The 18,282-nt window shown below is 43.1% G+C and overlaps 1 protein-coding gene across 27 annotated transcripts in view; it reads left to right on the plus strand.

Moving 5' to 3' along the window:
- Positions 1–18,282, plus strand: part of LOC6527578 (nesprin-1) — a 103,898-nt gene that overhangs the window by 38,375 nt on the left and 47,241 nt on the right. For 24 of the 27 annotated variants that reach the window (XM_043206885.1, XM_043206886.1, XM_039370781.2 and 21 more), the window contains 10 exons: positions 29–343; positions 445–1,587; positions 1,977–2,183; positions 2,312–2,549; positions 2,661–5,443; positions 7,671–7,976; positions 9,452–9,603; positions 14,972–15,941; positions 16,044–16,256; positions 16,311–16,571. In XM_043206885.1, coding sequence (XP_043062820.1) covers positions 29–343; positions 445–1,587; positions 1,977–2,183; positions 2,312–2,549; positions 2,661–5,443; positions 7,671–7,976; positions 9,452–9,603; positions 14,972–15,941; positions 16,044–16,256; positions 16,311–16,571 — 6,588 coding nt within the window. The remainder of the gene's footprint in view (positions 1–28; positions 344–444; positions 1,588–1,976; positions 2,184–2,311; positions 2,550–2,660; positions 5,444–7,670; positions 7,977–9,451; positions 9,604–14,971; positions 15,942–16,043; positions 16,257–16,310; positions 16,572–18,282) is intronic. The other 3 variants (XM_015197606.3, XM_039370792.2, XM_039370778.2) reach the window with 1 other exon arrangement.

Below are 18,282 nucleotides of genomic sequence, written 5' to 3' on the forward strand. Positions count from 1 at the left end.
GAAACTAAATGGTTTTTCTTCCCATTAGAAACTGCTTGAGGAAGTGCTGGCCGAGAAGGATAATGTTGAGGATCTGAACGACAACTGTGAGCTTCTCATGGAGCAGAGTGCCTGCACTCGCATTCGTGACCAGACCATCGAGACTCAGGCCAACTACACCAAGCTCTTGACTTCCGCCCAGGGATTGGTTGCCAAGATCGAGAAGAATCTGTCCGATCACACCGAGTTCCTGAACTATAAGAAGGAAATGGACGCCTGGATCGAAAAAGCTCAAACTGTTCTTGACGATTGCTCCACTGATGGTGACGCAGCCATCATTGCCCAAAAACTTGACACGGTCAATGTAAGTTTGTATTTATCATAAAATATACATATTTATAATCTTTTCAGATTTTCATATAATATATTTGTAATATCCTCATAAAACAATATATTATTTTGCAGTCATTGGCTTCTCGCCTGCCCGAGGGTCAGCATCTGTTGGCTCTGGTGCAGGATGCCTACTCGAAGGCTTCGAACATCACTCCTGAGGATAAGCAAGAGAAGCTGCGGGAGCTGATGACCAAGGTTCGTGAGGATTGGGATGCCCTGGGACTGGCCGTGAAGCAGAAGTTGAGTGACCTCAAGCAGGCGCAGAATCGTTGGAACGATTTTGCTGCCAACAAGGATAAACTTGAGAAGTGGCTCAATGAAACCGAAACGACTCTTAAGGTGGCCCCGGAAACCAAGGGCGAACTGAGCGAAATGAAGACCCTGCTGGAGCGTTACAAGACCCTTTCGAATGAACTGAAACAGAAGGGTAACGAGCTGGAGCAACTGCAGTCGGAGGCTCGCGACCTGGGCACCGAAGTGGATGCAGTGAATCGCTTGCAGTCCCGATGCGACAAGCTCAAGAACGATTGCTCCGCTCACATTGCGGCGCTGGAACAGGAGATGTTTGATTATAATGCCTACCACCAGAGTCTGCAGGATGTGGAGAAGTGGCTCCTGCAGATTTCCTTCCAGTTAATGGCCCACAATTCGCTGTTCATCTCGAATCGTGAACAGACCCAGGAGCAGATCAAGCAGCACGAAGCACTGTTGGTTGAAATTCAAAAGTACCAGACCAATTTGGATGATTTGAATGCGAAGGGTCAGGCGCAGATTAAGCGTTATGAGTCCTCAACCCCAGCCATTCGTCCTACGGTTGAGTCACAGCTGAAGAATATCCAGGATAGCTACAACTCCCTGCTGCAAACATCAGTGCAGATCAAGAACCGCCTGTTGGAGTCGCTGGCCAAGTTCCAGGAATACGAGGACACTTTGGATAGCATTATGCGTAATCTGGAGACATATGAGCCTATTATTCAGACGGAACTTGATGCTCCGGCCACCAGTTTGGAGTTGGCTCAAAACCAATTGAGGTGTGCCCAGGAGATGCAGAACAAGCTGAACAACGAGAAGTCCCGACTGGCAGCTGCCGTTCAGGCTTGTGAGGCAGCCACTGCCTCCATCAGTCGTCCCAGTTCTCCACTGGAAACAGCCATGCAGGCTATTCCCGAAAGGGAGCTCATTGTGCGCGCTAAGCTCGAGGATCTGCTGGATCAGGTAGGATGACGTTTATACCTTTGCGATGCATTTGTAGAGTTGCGACCACTTTCCATAGTTCAAAGTCAAGCAATCATAATGTTTATAAAGAATGGAAGAATCCTTGTGTATATCTATGCTATGCCTTTAGATCCAAAGAGTAGAATTTTTTCTTGTTTTTGAAATGTATTAAATTATACCTTTCTTTTAACATTTAGTCTTCCATTCTATTTTTCTTTTATCACTATTATTTTCTAACCATTGACTTGTTATTTTTATTAATCCCCTAACCACACAAACCCAACACTGCCCCAAACTTTGTTGATTTGCCACCCTGCCCGTAAATGTTGTAAAATGCACTACCCACGACAAAAAAAAATTGCTATGCCTTGCGCTTTGCTGCCATAAAGAAACCGCCTCCAAAGACTCGGAGCTCAACCAAAGGTGTCAACAGAGATGATGATGAAGACGAGGATGATGTTGAGATTCAGGTTGAGCTCAGCGATGTAAATGAGGCGCTTTTGGATCCCATTGCCCACGAGCGTGTCAGGAACTATCGTCGCATAGTTCGCTTGAATAGCGCTCATGTGGGCAAGCTAAATGAATTAGTTGCTAAGGTAAGAGTAAGGTTCATCCCCACACAGGGTCAAACAGGTGGCGGTCTGCATGGCTATGTTATTGCTTGTTTTGCTTACAAACGTACTTATAAACAAATTGAATTTAATTCATTGTCTGCTTTAACTAGGTGCAATCCCACTTGGGTGGTCTGACTGCATCCGTTAGCGAACTGGAGCAACAGCAGAAGCAGCGCGCCGAGCTGCAGGATTGGGTGAAGAAGCAGCAGAGCTCCATCTCAGATTGGATGATGCGTCCTTGCAAGTTGCGTCCGGAGGCCGCTCAACAGGAGCTGGTGTCCATGAACGATTTGTTGAACTCCATCGGTGACAAGCGGTCGCAGTTGATGCTGGAAATGACAGGATCATGTAAGTGTTAGATATAAAATCTACAATAACTTATAGGTTTCTTCAAACGTCTTTATCCTTGGAGCAAACCCGTGACTCTCCTGATTGTATTATCTCTTCTACCTACATTAGTGGGCGACGAGGATACCGATCTGGATGATAACATCGACAAGCTGGAATCGGAGCTCATGGATGCCATTGCCAAGAAGCAGGCTGGTCAGAATGTAATCGATGGCTATCGCCAGGGAATGGCGGATGTCCAGAACTGGTTCGATACCCTGATCAAGCGCATGGATGTTTTGGATCGCGGTTCTGGTTTGAATTGTGCCCAGAAAATGGCGGCCATTAATGAGATCAAAAACGAATATGAGCTGCAAGGACATCCCAAGATTCAGGAGCTGAAGGGCAAGGCAGCACAGGTGGCGGAGGTCATCAGCAATCTCGATGGTCAGCAAGTGGAAGAGCAAATGAAGTCACTGGATCGCCGCTTTGCTGATCTCGGCAAGCGCATCGATCGCAAGGCTCAACTCCTGGATGTGACCAACAAGGGTGTGGAGGGAGCCAAGGGCGAGATTGATCAACTCCAGAATTGGGTGAAACAACAGATTGAGGAGCTGCAGGCCCCCACTCCATTGGGTTACACTCCCAAGGATGCCGAGGCACGCCAACAGAAGATCAAGAGTCTGATGAAGGATGCCGAGGCCAAGCAATCTCTGGCCGATGTCCTGGAGAAGCGTGTGGCCAACATGCAACAGGAATTGGAACCCGTTGAGTACTCCCAATTGGAGTCCGCATTGCGTAATCTCAATACTGAGAACCGCAATTTATCGGGAGTCCTTAAGGCTGAACTGGATCGTGCTCTGGAGGCCAGCAAGGCTCGTAAAACGCTGGAGAACGACCTGGACAAGGCACGCCAGTGGCTGAAGACCAAGATCTCTGAAGTGCGCAAGCTGCCCGTGTACCACCCACTTACCTCTGCTGAGATCGAGAAAAAGATCCAGGAGAACCGGAAATACGATGACGATGCCAAGCAGTTCAACGACAGCGTTTTGACTGATGTTCAGCGTCAAGCGGCCAACATAATGAAGGATTGCGATGACGCGGACAAGGCTGCTCTGCAGCAGATCCTGGATGAAATTGCTGCCGACTATCAGACCCTCAAGGATGAGAGCAGCAAGAGAGGCAAGTCTCTGGATGATCTTCTGCAAGGCCGCAAAGCCTTTGAGGATTCCATGAAGAACATGGGCGATTGGTTGAACGAAATGGAAACCGCCACCGAGGGTGAGCTGCGTACCACTAGTCTCCCCGTTTTGGAGGAGCAACTGGCCCATTACAAGAAGCTCCTCAGTGATGCCGAGAATAAGGGCGGCCTCATCAACGATGTTTCGGAGCAAGGAAAGAGCATCCTGCCCACACTGAGCAATGCCGATAAGTTGAAACTCAACGACGATATCAAGAACATGAAGGATCGTTATGGCAGAATCAAGAATACCATCGATGACCGTGTGAACGCCCTGGGTGATCACATCAAGAAGTACAAGGATGCCAAGAGCAGGTTGGCCGAGTGCAGTCAGTTCTTGGGCAACATTCAGCAGAAACTCAGGGAGCTGAACCGCCCGATTGGATCCAGGATCGAAGATGTCCAGGACTTGTTGGGTGCCTATGAGGGAATTCTCAAGGAACTCAAGGACAGCAAGAGCAAGATGGGCGATATGCAGATAGATGATTTGCCAGAGTTGCAGAGCATTTTGGCCCAGCAAGATGATATGATTAAACTGATTGAAGATCAGTTGGCCCATCTTCGCCAACTTCTGCTGCTCCGCGAGCAGTTTATTGCTTTGATTAATGAGATTATTGCCTTTATTATGAAGTACACCGATGTCATCATTGATATTGAGAACTCACCTGATAGCCTGGAGGATAAGATCAACAAGTACGATGATGTGATTGTGAAGATTCAGGAGTGCGAGGGTGTCTTGGCTTCGGCCAATGACAAGGGCCAGAAGATTGCCTCCGAAGGTAATGCTGCCGATAAAAATAGCATTACTGAGCAGTTGCAGTCCCTGAAGAATCAGCTGCAGAATCTCCGCAAGGCGGTGGAATCGCAGCGTCAAAAGCATCAACTCCAGTTGGAGTCCCACAAGAAGATGGCCGCCGAACTGAGCGATATCCTCGACTGGTTGCACAGCCACGAGGGAGCGGCCAAGTCGCGTCCTTTACTGGACCGGGATCCCGAGTCCGTGGAGCGTGAGCTGCAGAAGCACCAGGGTCTCAGTCAGGACATCGAATCCTACCTCAATAAGTTCAACAAAATCAATCATGGGGTTAAAACCGAAATTGGCATGCCAAGTTCCCTGTTGGAAATGCTCTCCGAGGGCAGATCCCTGGTGGCTTCACTGCCCCACGAACTGGAGGAGCGTGAAAAGTATCTGAAGAACAACCGCGACTCTCGTTTGGAGTACATGCAACTGGTGGCCAAGTTCAATGACTGGGTACATGAGGCCGAGCTGCGCCTTCAGAACAGCCAGCATGGCATCGACTACGAGCACTTGGTCCAGGATCTTGACGAACACAAGATATTCTTTGGCAATGAGGCTCCCATCCGCAACCTGGTGCACAAGCAGATCCAGGAGGCCGCCGATAAGATCTGGTCCTCGCTGAACAACTACGAACAGTCGGAACTTTCGGCGGAGTTGGCTCAGTTCCAAACCAAGTTGACCAACACCCTGGCCAATGCCAAGACCCAACAGAGTGAACTGGAGAAGGAGGCCGAACGCTGGCGGGAATACCAGCAGTCCATTGATCGCGTCAAGGCCACCATCGAACGTACCAAGTTTGTCGATGAGCCCGTCCAGAATTTGGCTGGACTCCACTTCAATATCCAGAAGCTGTCGCACGCCATCGGCAATGTTCAGGTGAGTTTGTTGATTTAATTTTTGTGTATGTTTGAATGGTTTTTGAAAGGTACCTTAATTTTAAGAAAGTAATAAAATCTTTATGAAACCCTTTTCACAAAAGAAGATGCACGACCAGAGCCGATTAAAATTGGCACTTATTCAGGGCTTTAGCTTTTGTCGTTACTTAACATGAAAACCCAGCATATGAACGACTCTTGTGTGTATTTAGGCACTTTTTTGAATAGCCATGAATATTCAGCTGTTCGACTCCATGCTTTGTGCATATAAGTGTGTAGCCGACGAACCAGTTTTCCAAAAAATGACACATTGCACAAGGATGTGCCACTAACTTACATATGTACATATGCGAATGTATCGCCTTAAGAGCAGCTTTATAGAGTGGCACCACAAAAAACCAAAGTGCAATCGTTTTGTATCTTTTGCGTTTCGTAGCAACGATTTTGCCGGCCGGCGAAAGCAAATAAAATGCACTCTTGACTCACTTTCAGTTGCATTCATCTGCTCTTCTCTTCTTAGGAAACCCTCCTCTCTTATTCAAACTTAAAAATAAAGAGAGATTGCTTTTTTTTTCAGCTGATAGTTGTTTATTGAACACGTTGAGTGCCCATTTGTTTACTTTCATAAGCTTTTACCTTGGGCACTCATTAAACTTTTAACCTACTGTTCACTATTTGTCGAGCTTATCGTTCAGTCGTCTGTTGTCGGACTTCCAGTTCGATTCTAATTATTCAAGGCGCTGGCTCGATTTTTATGCTAGACAACTGGAAAAAACAGCTGTTGTTGTTGCTGTTGCCCCGGAATGAATTAAGCTCATGACATCATCAGCAGCAGCAACACTGTATCAAGCAACCAGTTTTGAGCCAGGGATGGATGAGTCTAGCAACTACATTTGGATCTTGAATTTTAGAGATATATTTATATCTTTTGTTGGATAAATATATTAATTTTTTTCTACTCTGTTTAGATGATTAAATTTTAAATTCAATTTGGTTGTATTTACTTTAACCCAAACCGTTTCTAAACACTTTTTTATAATTTATTCAAAAAGAAGACCATAAATATCAAACACTTCAAGGCCTCAGATATTTTAGTTTCGGTTTTAGCCCTGGTTTTTCAGTGAGATATTGAGATACAAATGCTAAGTTCACATTTGTTGGTGTTTGCTGAGTGAGCTTTAAGAGCACCTGCCCTTTGTCCTCTCTTTTTGCTCTTTTGTGCACAGCTGTTTGGTTGTTGTACTTGTTGTGCTTTGTTGTTTTTGCTGTGCCGGCAATTGTTGTTGTTGCCAATTATAAAAGAGGGAGTCAGCGACACAGAAAGAGAGTGACGTGTACACGGTGGCGTATGCGTGATATACACATTATATGTGCGAAGCCCAACTTTGACCGCCCACGCCCACCCAAAAACGTTGTTCGCATACACATACATTATGCCAAATGGTTGGAAAAACGTGTTTGCCCGGCTTTTTGCTCTCTTTCGACCTGTTCTCTGGCAAACTAAGAGAGAGATTCTAACTCGTGCTTATTTGCTTTTGCTTTTGGGGCTTTTGGATTTTTGTTGAGTTCCATCGAATTCACTTCAAGTTGAGACGTTTATCTGTGCGGTTGGCAGCGTGTTTTGGATTCGTATTCGCGATTCGTGCCGTACATATATGTGTATAGAAAGAGAGCAGAAGAAAGAAAGAGGAGAATCGCTACATTTGTTAAATTTGAATTACCCGTTTCGTTATAAAAAATTCGCCATGTGCTTTTGAGCAAGGCGCAAATTGAAATTGAACAAAAGTATTACTACAACAAAATCGCCAGCCAGATAGACATCGATATTGAAAAGCCAACGGCTAACGTCATCAGCCATTTGAAATCTATAAAAGACCAATAAGAAACCAAACAAAATAAAGGTCGCAAAAGGAGGCTACACTCGAGGTGTGTGTTTGTGTGTGCGTGCATGTGCGTTTGTGTTTGTGAAGAAAAATCTATAAAATTTATATATGAATTAAGCAACGTTTGCCTTTCAACTCCATGGGCCAGACATATGTCAGAGTTAAAGTAGGGCACACTTAGCAAGCTCCTAGCAAACTCTAGACCAAGACGGAAAACCGGAATTCCAGATATACTTCTTACATACATATATATATATATATTTTGTACCAACCGCGATTCCGGAATCGGTGTTACGTCAGAGCCAATTTCATGCCGCTTGTTTTTTATACCTTCGCACATTTCAGAGCCAAAACAGCGACCTAACGCTAGTCAACCAGCAGGCCCAATCGCTCATCCGCCAAGCGGACGCCCGCAATCGCCAGCTGATTGAACAGGATAACGCCGGACTGAATAGATCTTGGCAGGATCTGGTGCGCAGCCTGGAACAGCGACGCGACAACCTGCAACAGTTGGCCGAGCATTGGGACGGCTTCGAGAACAGCCTGCACGCCTGGGAAAAGGCACTTGGTCGACTGGAGGACAAGTTCCGCAATGTCGATCCGACTGTAAGATCCCGACGTCACTTGGAAGATACGAAGAATGCCATTCAGGTGAGTTGTGACTTTAATATAAGTGTGGATTCAACATTTAAAAGATAAATAAGCAAGAGCGGAAACGTTTTCATTTTCCCTTTTAAGTGTACTTGCTCTATCACTTCTTTATTTTTTGTTATAAAAATATCCACCTTTCATAAAAATGATAAAAATTCATTGGTATGTTTCATTCATGTTCGTATCACAATGTGATACTTAGTGGCACCCATTCATTCACTTAGTTTCGCTGTGGCAAATCCGCCCTTCCCTGGGGGCATTCATGTTTGTCAAATATTTTTACCAATATCCATGCATAAACACATTCCGACGGATACATATGTAAGTGTTAGATATATACGTACATTGTATAGCCGTGAACACCATGCCGACATCAAGTTCATGGTCACGTTGTGGACCGGAGCTTGCGCTCTCGTAGTTTGCGTTTGTCTCGCTCTTTGGACTCTCTTTAGCCGACTGGAGCTTCTCGAAAGCCGCGGAGCAGCTGAGTTTCGGAGGCAGCTCCAAAATTTACCTAACGATGTGTTGCGAATGATTAGCACGGAAAGCCACTAAATCACAGTAATCAAGAGTTGAATGCGAGGCAAGACAAAACAACATTCTAACTTTCGGTTTCTGTGGACTCTTGATTTTAGCTAACCCACAGAACCAGAGGTACTCCAATGATTAATGACCTATAAATAACATAGAGCTGTTTGCATACCTCTGATTTTGTTTATATTTCCATATTAATTGCATTATTTTATTGTAACTTCACGAACTCAAGGTAATTGTGCCTCACTACACTAGCAATTATCACTTGTAGCTATTATCAGCAATGATTTGAGTGATTTGTAGGCGAGTGAAATCACATTTCGGAGCGATAACAACTTTGAAAGTTTGCTTTCAATCGGTCAACTATAAATAGTACAAAAACACAAATTAAGCAACTAAAAAGGTAGTCCCACCTTAACGTCAATAGCAGGCTTTCAAATCACATTTCAATTGAAGCAATTTTCAGCCATAAAAGCTAGGCCCGTCCAAATCAAACTAACGATGTTGTCATACATTTGCCATATATGTATGTACTATGTATAGCAGCATTCAGCGATAACGAACAGAAATATCAAACCATTGATAAACAAAGGCAAACACTTAGTTACATTTTAAGATTGTCTTTTTGGCACTATAAATATTATTTCCCTTTTAGTTTCTTGTTTAGACCACATATTTCATTTTGTCGAAGATCTGCTTGATCAAATAACCTCAAGCTCCAAAAGCTGCCAAGTCAAGTCAACAAATTTATTTACTTTTATACAGTGGTGACCTTCCACAAAAACTGGAAATGAAACCGAAATTGAGGGAGATACACAAAAAATGTTCTACAACAATTAAGATGTTGCAATGAGCATTTATATTAAGCATTACATAACCGCACCAAATGAATCATAATTGAACAAACATTGTAATTAATAATAATTTGTACATTTTTATAGGAACTACGTGAAGAATCAAATCAACTTAAATCATCACATAAAGAAATCGAGGCGCTCTCTAAATCCATCCTCACATTCCTTGGGGAAGTACACAAACCCTCGGCGGAGGCCATACAGGCCAAAGTGGATAAGTTAGTTGAACAGCAGGCCAAGTGAGTACCCAGTGAAACCCCAATTACCAGAGCCCTATCAACTATGCCATAAACCATATACAACATACCACCATATACCGTGTACCATATAATGCGCTTAACTACGCGTGACTGGGGACCCAAAAAGAGAAACAAACCCAAACAAAACAAACAAAAACAAAAACAAAGGTCCCAGTCGAATCGTTTAATTCCGGAAATTGTATTGGCTTGCATACATTATATTGAGCTGCCAAACTTGTTGCCTAATGAAAATAAACGGCAATTTAGAAAACTTAACTGGTTACAGATGAGTATCGCAGAGGCTCTCATGTTTATATCACACTTATTTCTAAAATCACCAGAAAGTGCCATTAAGAATTTTCCTAGCAGCACTTTTTACAACTAAACTACATACTTATAAAGTTTAGTTATAGCTCTAAAACAAATGCTTCTCGCCTTTTTAAACCCTTTCCCAAGACGCCTGACTTGTTTGGCCCTCGAAATGCCATCTTATTGTTATATTTGAGTTGAAAACTGACGTCAGACCAAGTGTTACGCTTCGTTGTCGGCGTTGTTGTGTGTGCATTACGTAAGCGGGGCTTATAGTTTTTTTTTACCCCTTTCAGTCTGCTATTTCCCGAAATAATTGTTGGTTTTATTGTTCTAAGAATCCCGGAAAACTGTTTATTTTTAAACACTTGTTTTCTTTTGATTTTGGGGACTATCCCGTTCTTCACAGAACTGTGCCAAAGCTTCGGTCTTATCAAACGCGATAGGGGTCTTAGGAGCTATATTATATATATTACGTCCATATATGCTTTTCGCTTTTGCGATAAGCTACACAGAAAGAATTCGTTTGTCTTTTTGGCGGAAATGCCTGATAATTATATATATTTGTTTTTGCCTGGCGCTAGAAAAACGCAGAAACTGTGCCAATATGTCAATTCATTTTATTCTTATTGTTGTTCAGTGATTTTCATTGAAATTTTTGTGGATTTTCTTTCGCTAATTAATCACGTGCCAAAAGCTTTGCAACATGTTGCCAGCAACATTTTATTTGTTTATAAGCCCCGATACTCGGATCACGTATACACTTTTCCGTTGACAGCGGCCCACTTTTCTGCCTTCTGGCCTTTCACACTGACACAATTTTTGGGAAGATCGTCGGCCCCTCGCTTACCCCAAATTATTTTGTTTTATTTTTACACACAATTTGTTGTTTTCTTGACAGCAGTCTGCTTGAAAAACGAGAGCAGCAGCTGTGTCTATAATTTTCTTCAGCTTTTCCCCAATTTTTCCCTCAAAACCCACCGCAATGTGCGTAAGTTTTTAGGAGGCTTAAAGCGAGTGAAATGACAAATGTTTTGACTGCTGCCAAGCGGTGACGGGTTCTATATATCAAGTACACATTGTATGGATAATCACGTTTCGCTGTTGATAGATAAAATGATTATCAAGACAACGTGCAAATATCATTCAGCTGTTTATAATTGGAATGATCTAATAAGATAATGCCATTCCTTTCGATCCCCCAGAGGCTTCCACATAAATTGACTGAAGTATTTCTTCCTTTAATTGTGCTCACATTCAAATGTGGCTGTCCCAAACTGAACAAATAAACTATGCCATCATCGCGCCGAAAAGAGTGATCTAATATAGCTCCAAGCGGCATGTCATCGATAATTATATAGACACAACTGAGATATGTATATTGTATATCCTAAAATGCGTCGCAAAATTTCAATGCATTTACACACTTGAGATATTAACAACATTGTCTCGGCATGCAAAAATCTAATCAGCAAAAATACATTAAGTCCCTTGCGTTTTCTGGGGATTTAATAATTTATTTTTAACAATTTCGCGGCGCTTGTGAGCGTGTTTATCTTGAAGGCGACAATTAACTCCATTGACGAGTAAATTTGATTTTTGCACAACTACTGTATACTGATTCTAAAGCGGAATATTCATATGTATATGCCATTGATGAAATGCCTGAGAGGAAACAAGCTGAGCAATGTGAGCAAAATGTAAACAAAATGCCGAAAAAATCATAAAGAATAAGTAAATAAAAAACACAAGTGAAAATTTAATTTTTTGCTTGAGTTGGGTGACTTCATCAGTAAGAAATGGCAAAAGTATGAAAAAAAGGTGAATTAAAAACCAAATGCGCTACTTTTTGAAGTGTGTGACAAATGAACTACTGCTGAATCATACAAGTATCTTGCAGATTTACCAACTTTATCAGGTGTATAAGACATCACTAGGCACCCAATCAAATCCAAGTTTAATCTGGGATTTGCATATGCATTTGCATTAACAATTTGTCATTCGGCTAAGGCAGAAATAAAATGAGAAACAAATAAAAACCAATAACAGACAACAACAGAAGCGAATAATAATAAAAACTTTGCCCAAATGAGGTAATCGGGTAATAATAAGTTTATTTTCGCCACTGTTAGCCGTTAACAGAGTGCTGTTAGCTTTTTTTCGTTACACTCCACAGCATTGCTCTCTTTTTCCGGTTCTCTCGAGTGGTAAGTTTATAGCCGGCTTTTCTTATCTAAACCGGCGAATTGGTATATTTGGCTTTATCAATCAGCCCTGCACTACTACTTTGTGTACAATTTTGCTCTGAAAAAAGGGTGAGAGTTTCCTGCTAAGTTCGTTGATTTCAGCCAGTTTATTTAATGTCAAGTGACTTGGCCATTATAACTTTCAGTCGCCCCCCCTTGCCCAAATATTTTGGTGTGGTGAGTTGGGCTCTTAGCAGCTTTCGTTCTTTTATTTCCGCAGCGCCTTCGGGCGCCATTAACATTACCGATCGACAGCCGACGACAGCCGAAGCAAAGTTTTTGGCAATTTTGGCGTGTGGTGCCAGCGTTGAGATTCTATTCGAATCAGTTTTTATTTAGAGTTAGTTGCAAGCGGACGTGTTTCTCAAACTGGATGGCTGGAAACTAAATGAAAGAGCAAACGAACGAAGCGACCGCAATACATATACGCATATTTTTAAATCAAATTAATTAACTAAGAAGTAGTAAATACCAGAGAAGCAGCAAAGCAAAGAAAATAATAATACAATCAACCGGCGCCCCAAAAATACAAGAGAGAGATGTATGACAATGGATATTCGTTTTGGGCCAATGCCTTCTAATCGGAATTTACATTTCTCCCCTTCGATTCTTTCTATTTTCATGTTGAAGTTTCGAACGCCGCTTTGTGGATTACCAGGCGTATACGTAACGAGCGAACAGCACCGAGTACCCGGGAGTTAATTTTCCATTTGCAGCGTCTGCTTGGGTTTCACCGAAATTCCGCCTACGGAATTGAGGCACTGGAAGTCAAGCAGAGAGCTCGCAGGTTCCAAAAGTTGAGCACACTTCTGCCTCCAAAGTCACAGGAGGTCCGAAAGTTGTCGCCAACGATCCAAAATCGCAGGCAGAAGACTGAGCAGCAATTAAAAATTTGTAGCTAATTGCCGGCCACTTACGCACACGTAGTTCAAGTCGTGAAAAGCATAAGGTGATTAATTTCCCACAAAAAAATGAGGAAGATAGAAATCGCGTACTTAAACGAGAGCTGGTAGAAATTTTCAAGACTTGATTAAGTCATCCATCGTATTTATGCAAAACATCACCGGTCTCTGGTACTGGTATAGTCATATATACTTGAATACCAGCCAGGGTCGTCAGGTGTGATTGTTTTTGTTATTTTCGCTTCATTCGATTCGCTAGAGAAACGGAGAGAAAGAGCACATGAGTCGCACGCGTTTCTACTTTAAACGATGACGTAGCCAAGGCGACAGAAATAGCCAGACCCAAATGCTTATCGCCGTCGCTGAGGGAATGATTACATTCCTACTGTCGCCATAATTGATCAAACTATTTTTCGCAAATGTTTTGGTATATTTTACGATTTGTTTTATATACAACACTTGTTTCGTTTTGGAGCAACACGCGCCACTTCACATCATTTGCCTTTCACTTTCACTCGTGCTCACCGCGGCATTTCTAGCATATTTTGCCATTTAAATTAGAGCCGCGTACTAAATTTAAATCGTTAATTTGCACAAAATGGCAGCCGACTGAAAATAGCGTAGAGGAAAAATAATTTTCCCATTTGTTGTTGCTCTTAGATTTATTTTGTTCGCTTGTCGACAGCGGCGGCGGCAATTCAAACCCAAACAAAATTGAGAACTTACCAGTTCGATATTTGTTGGCTGCGAAAAATGACGCCGAAATAATTCTGGCTAGTTTATAGACGAGTATCTCGTTTATTTCCGCTCCCCGATTTTCTCAGTTTCGGCGCAGCGCATTTAACAATTAAATTTGAAAATGTGTTCAGCCGACTTTTCGGCCAATTGGCCAAGAGCCAAATGTGAGTTGACTTGGCCTCATCTTGGGCAGCATTTCACTACGCCACTCGGCGGTGGCTGTAAAGGGCAACAAACGTTCCATTAACGAATCCGTCATTCCATGCCAAGTGCAATGGTTGGACATGAAAGCGAACACGTATACAACATAATACTTCAAGAACACATTAAGCGCTTTTGCTTTGGGCCACCAGGGCGTATGAGTGATATGCGTCATGTGCTGGAAATACGGAACGGAAATCAATGCGAATTTCATAAACGATCCATGTTACTCATTGATTCATCCCGTTCACTGCAACGCCCCAATGACGTCAGCTTGTCTACGGCCAAAATGCAAATCGAAAAAGCACGAAAAAAAAAAAACATAAATAAATGAGGGGAATATAAATTTAAACATGCGCCGCTTTTAAAAATACACACAAGCTAAAACTATAACAAAAACAAGACATTTTAAAAGTGGTGCGTGTCCAAGAAGCGCTAGGGAATTCATTTATTTGATTTTTAGTTTCTTACGGCGGCTTTTAAATGAAGAAAAGTTTTGCTCTTTGGGTCTCAATGGGATCAAGGCAATTTCGAATTATGAGAAATGTACGAAAATCTTTTTCGAATTTCGAAAAATTGCCGAGACCCAAGCAACTGTGCTCGAGGCGTTTCATTTAGAAAACTCTCTTGTAGCCAAACGGCAGCATTCATTTTTCACGGAAATCTTCGCAGCCTCGAGGCCAAAGCCCAGTGGATCTTACACATATATATATATAGCGATATATATATATGCGCAGCAAAAGAACATTGAAAACTTCAGAATATTTCAGCCTTTTGTGCCAGCTAAATAACTTTTAGCACCCCAAATATCTCTATAGATAGAGGTCTTTCAGATCTCCACGCGTGTACGGAATAGAACTTGGTCTATACCAGCAGGAACCGCGTGGTCGTCTTCACACTGTCTTCCCATTCACTGCATGCCATTAAATAACGTGCCCCTGAAACTTAACAAACCGCTCTGTATTTTTTCAGATTAAACGACACTCTGCGCGATAAGGAGCAACAGGTTAGCAAGGATCTCGAGGAGATCGAGCAAGTCTTCCGTCGCATCTCGCAGCTGCAGGACAAGCTAAACGCGCTTCACGATCAACTCCAGTCGGTTCACGTCTACGACGAGCACATAGCCCAAACGGAACAGCTCCTAATCACACTGAACAGTCAGGTGCAGCAGGCCGCCGAGGAGAGCAAATCACTGGTGGCCCAGACAACGGCCCACTACCAGGCCAAACAGAATCAGCTGCCCAGCGACATTGCCCAGGAGTTTACCGCTCTTGAGCTACTTGCCGAACGCGTCCAGGTGACCATGGAGACCAAAGAGAAGGATTTCAAGCGGGCAAAGACCGTGCGCACCGAATATGTGGCCGGTGTGGACGAGGTGCAGCGTTGGCTATTCCAGGCGGAGGTGCAGGTGCAGGAGAGAAGCCTCACACCCACACAGATGAAGGAGCTGCTGCAGCGCATTAATCACGAGATCACCGCCATCTACGAACGCTTCACCCTGGTCAAGACCAACGGCCAGCTGATCATCGAGAACTGTCGCAACAGCGAGGAGAAGACGCTGGTGCAGACGACCATCGATCAGTTGGCCGCATCGCTGGCCCAGGTACGCGGCTGGCTGGATGAGAAGAAGCAGGCGGTGGGCGATAGTCTGGACGCGTGGACGAGGTTCATGAACCTCTACCAGATCGTGATGTCGTGGGCTTCCGAGAAGCGCACCTTCATCGACCAGACCATCGAGCTGCGCACCCTGCCCGAGGCACGCAACAAACTGAACGACTATGTGACGGCTGTGAAGAGTATTAAACCGATTGTGAAGCATCTGAGCGAAATGGACAAGGAACTGGAGCACATTGGCCAAGTGACGACTGTGGGCGATCTCAAGGACAAACTGCAGGAGGCCGAGGATGCGAAGATATCCGTGGAAGCGGTGCTGCTAGAGAGGGTAAAGTGGCATGCCACCACCAGAGTGGAAGAATCTCTATGCGAAATCCAACAATTATTCAACTCTTTTTCTTTTCTGCATATTCTATATTGTATCTTGTAGAACTCCCTGCTGCAAGAGGCCTGCGAGGAATGGGACCAATGTGAACGCAAGATTAAGGATATACGCTCCTGGCACGAAAAGACGAAGCAGGGACTGGACTCCTCGCAGCAGCAGAAGAAACCGCTGCGCGATCAGCTCGGCTTCTGTGAGAAGACCCTGGCCGACATCAATGTGCAGAAAACGAAACTGAGACTGTCCATCGAGAAACTGGAGGTGAGTATTGGGGGCGCTGGCATGGCTAATACCTGCTTACCATCTCGTCCACAGGTTCATTTCCGCAATGGCATGGGCGGTGATCCGCGCCTGAGCGAGAATGTCGATGATCTGGTGCGCGTGCTCGACGGCCTCGGCGAATTGGTCAGGGCCAAGTCGCAGAGCCTCGAGCAGACGCTGGCCCAGATCGACGTTTACCAGCAGCAGATGCAGTCCCTGCGCCAGCGCATCATCCAGGAGGAGCAGCAGCTCCGCCTGGTGATGGCGCCCACGTACTTGCCGCACGATCGCGAGCGCGCATTAGCCGAGCAACAGGTACGTACCGTCCAGTCTTTGATAGATTTAGTAGACCCGTTTAGCAAACAACTAGCAGCTAGCCACTAGCAGTTTGAATTCAATTGTAGCAGATATATTGCCAGGATCTCGTTAGTTAAGTCGGTTATTCAATGTTGAAGCCCCATCCCTTTTGATCTCTATCTCATTTCTTCATTGCTGTGAACGATCCTTCATCGCTATGAACAAACAGTTGACAGAACAACCAAACAAAAAGTTATTAACCCTTTACCCGAATATATAATATATACTTGATTAATCTTTGAAATCGTTTTGCCCCCTACGCTTTATTGTGTGCGGGTAGGTTCTGAAGAAAAACAGTTGCACGGTGGCTGCGTATCTAATTTATTTTATTTTATTTAGTTTGTTTTAAACAAAAAAAATGAAATGAAGGCGCCTTATTATTTACTTATTTTCATTTCATTTCTATTTTGTTCGGCAAAATTCTATTACGTTTTTTTATTTTCGAATTCGTTTTGTGCCATTATATCTCACACAAATGCTCACACAAATCATCATTCATCATTTACATTTCATCTTTGTGTTTCCTTACGTTTCAACATCATTCATCTCTCACTTACCAACCGTGCAGCTCACACTCAAAACTCATTGCTTTCATACCGCTCTCATTGGGAAAACTATCCACAAAATTCTACCTCATCAATATCGGACCTTTAGGATCTTTAAGATCTCATCATTATCATTTGTCACGTGCTGCGGCCAGAAAGCATTTTGAATGCCAGAGAAACAAATAAGTTCTTGCTGTCAGGGTTAGGCCACCCAGATGAGAAAAGCGAATTCCTCCTCCAGATAATCACATGGACTATTTTTAGAGCCATGCTGCCTGCCAATGTTTTTGTTGGTCATAAACAAAGTGATTATATTTAGAAGCAGGTGGCCTAGCAATAGGTTAAAATCGAAATTTCCCTAGTTTTTTAAATAGCTTGTAAATTTATTACTAAAATTTAACTTTACATTGCGAACTGCAATGTTGGCGGTAAGTGGCAATCTTAGAATTCAATTCAATTTGGGACTGTAGCTAAATTTGATGATATTTGGGGCAGCTCTTGCTATGAGAACTTTTTGATTTCCCTTCACCTGACCTCACACACACTCACTCACACCCAGAGAAAGTACAGTCATCACATCGCATTTAAATCGTCACATTTTATGGCACAGTTACACATTAAGCTTTGGCCTAGACATTTAAACCAATTTTTTTAGTTTATTTAATTTACTTTTCATTTTTATTTTACTTTTATTTGATTTATTAATTTAGTCAGCTTAGCCAAGCAAACATATTCTTCACCAAGCAGCTCTCTCTTTTTCAATAAATCTTTCTATATCTTTCTGGTATTGTAATAGCGAAAGTCGGTTAATATTTAATTATGGTTACGGTTATAATTTGTTTTGGTATTTTATTTTTGACAATTGTATTTCTTTTTATCTTTTCTCTACGTAACTTTTGTTGAATATAAACAAAAATCCTGGTGTCGTTGCGCTGAAAACAATCAAAAAACAAACATGCAAATTATTAAACACACTTCATAAACATTGTTCTTACTAATCATATATTAAACCAATTACAACTTATCTTGGGCTTTGCTCGCTTGCTTGTTACGCTACTTACAAACCGGTGATTAATCCAAATCTGCCAAATTCCCATGTAACTACCATTAACCCCCCCCATTGA

Source organism: Drosophila yakuba, chromosome 2L, assembly GCF_016746365.2.
Source record: "Drosophila yakuba strain Tai18E2 chromosome 2L, Prin_Dyak_Tai18E2_2.1, whole genome shotgun sequence".
In the NCBI taxonomy this organism is placed as follows: domain Eukaryota; kingdom Metazoa; phylum Arthropoda; class Insecta; order Diptera; family Drosophilidae; genus Drosophila; species Drosophila yakuba.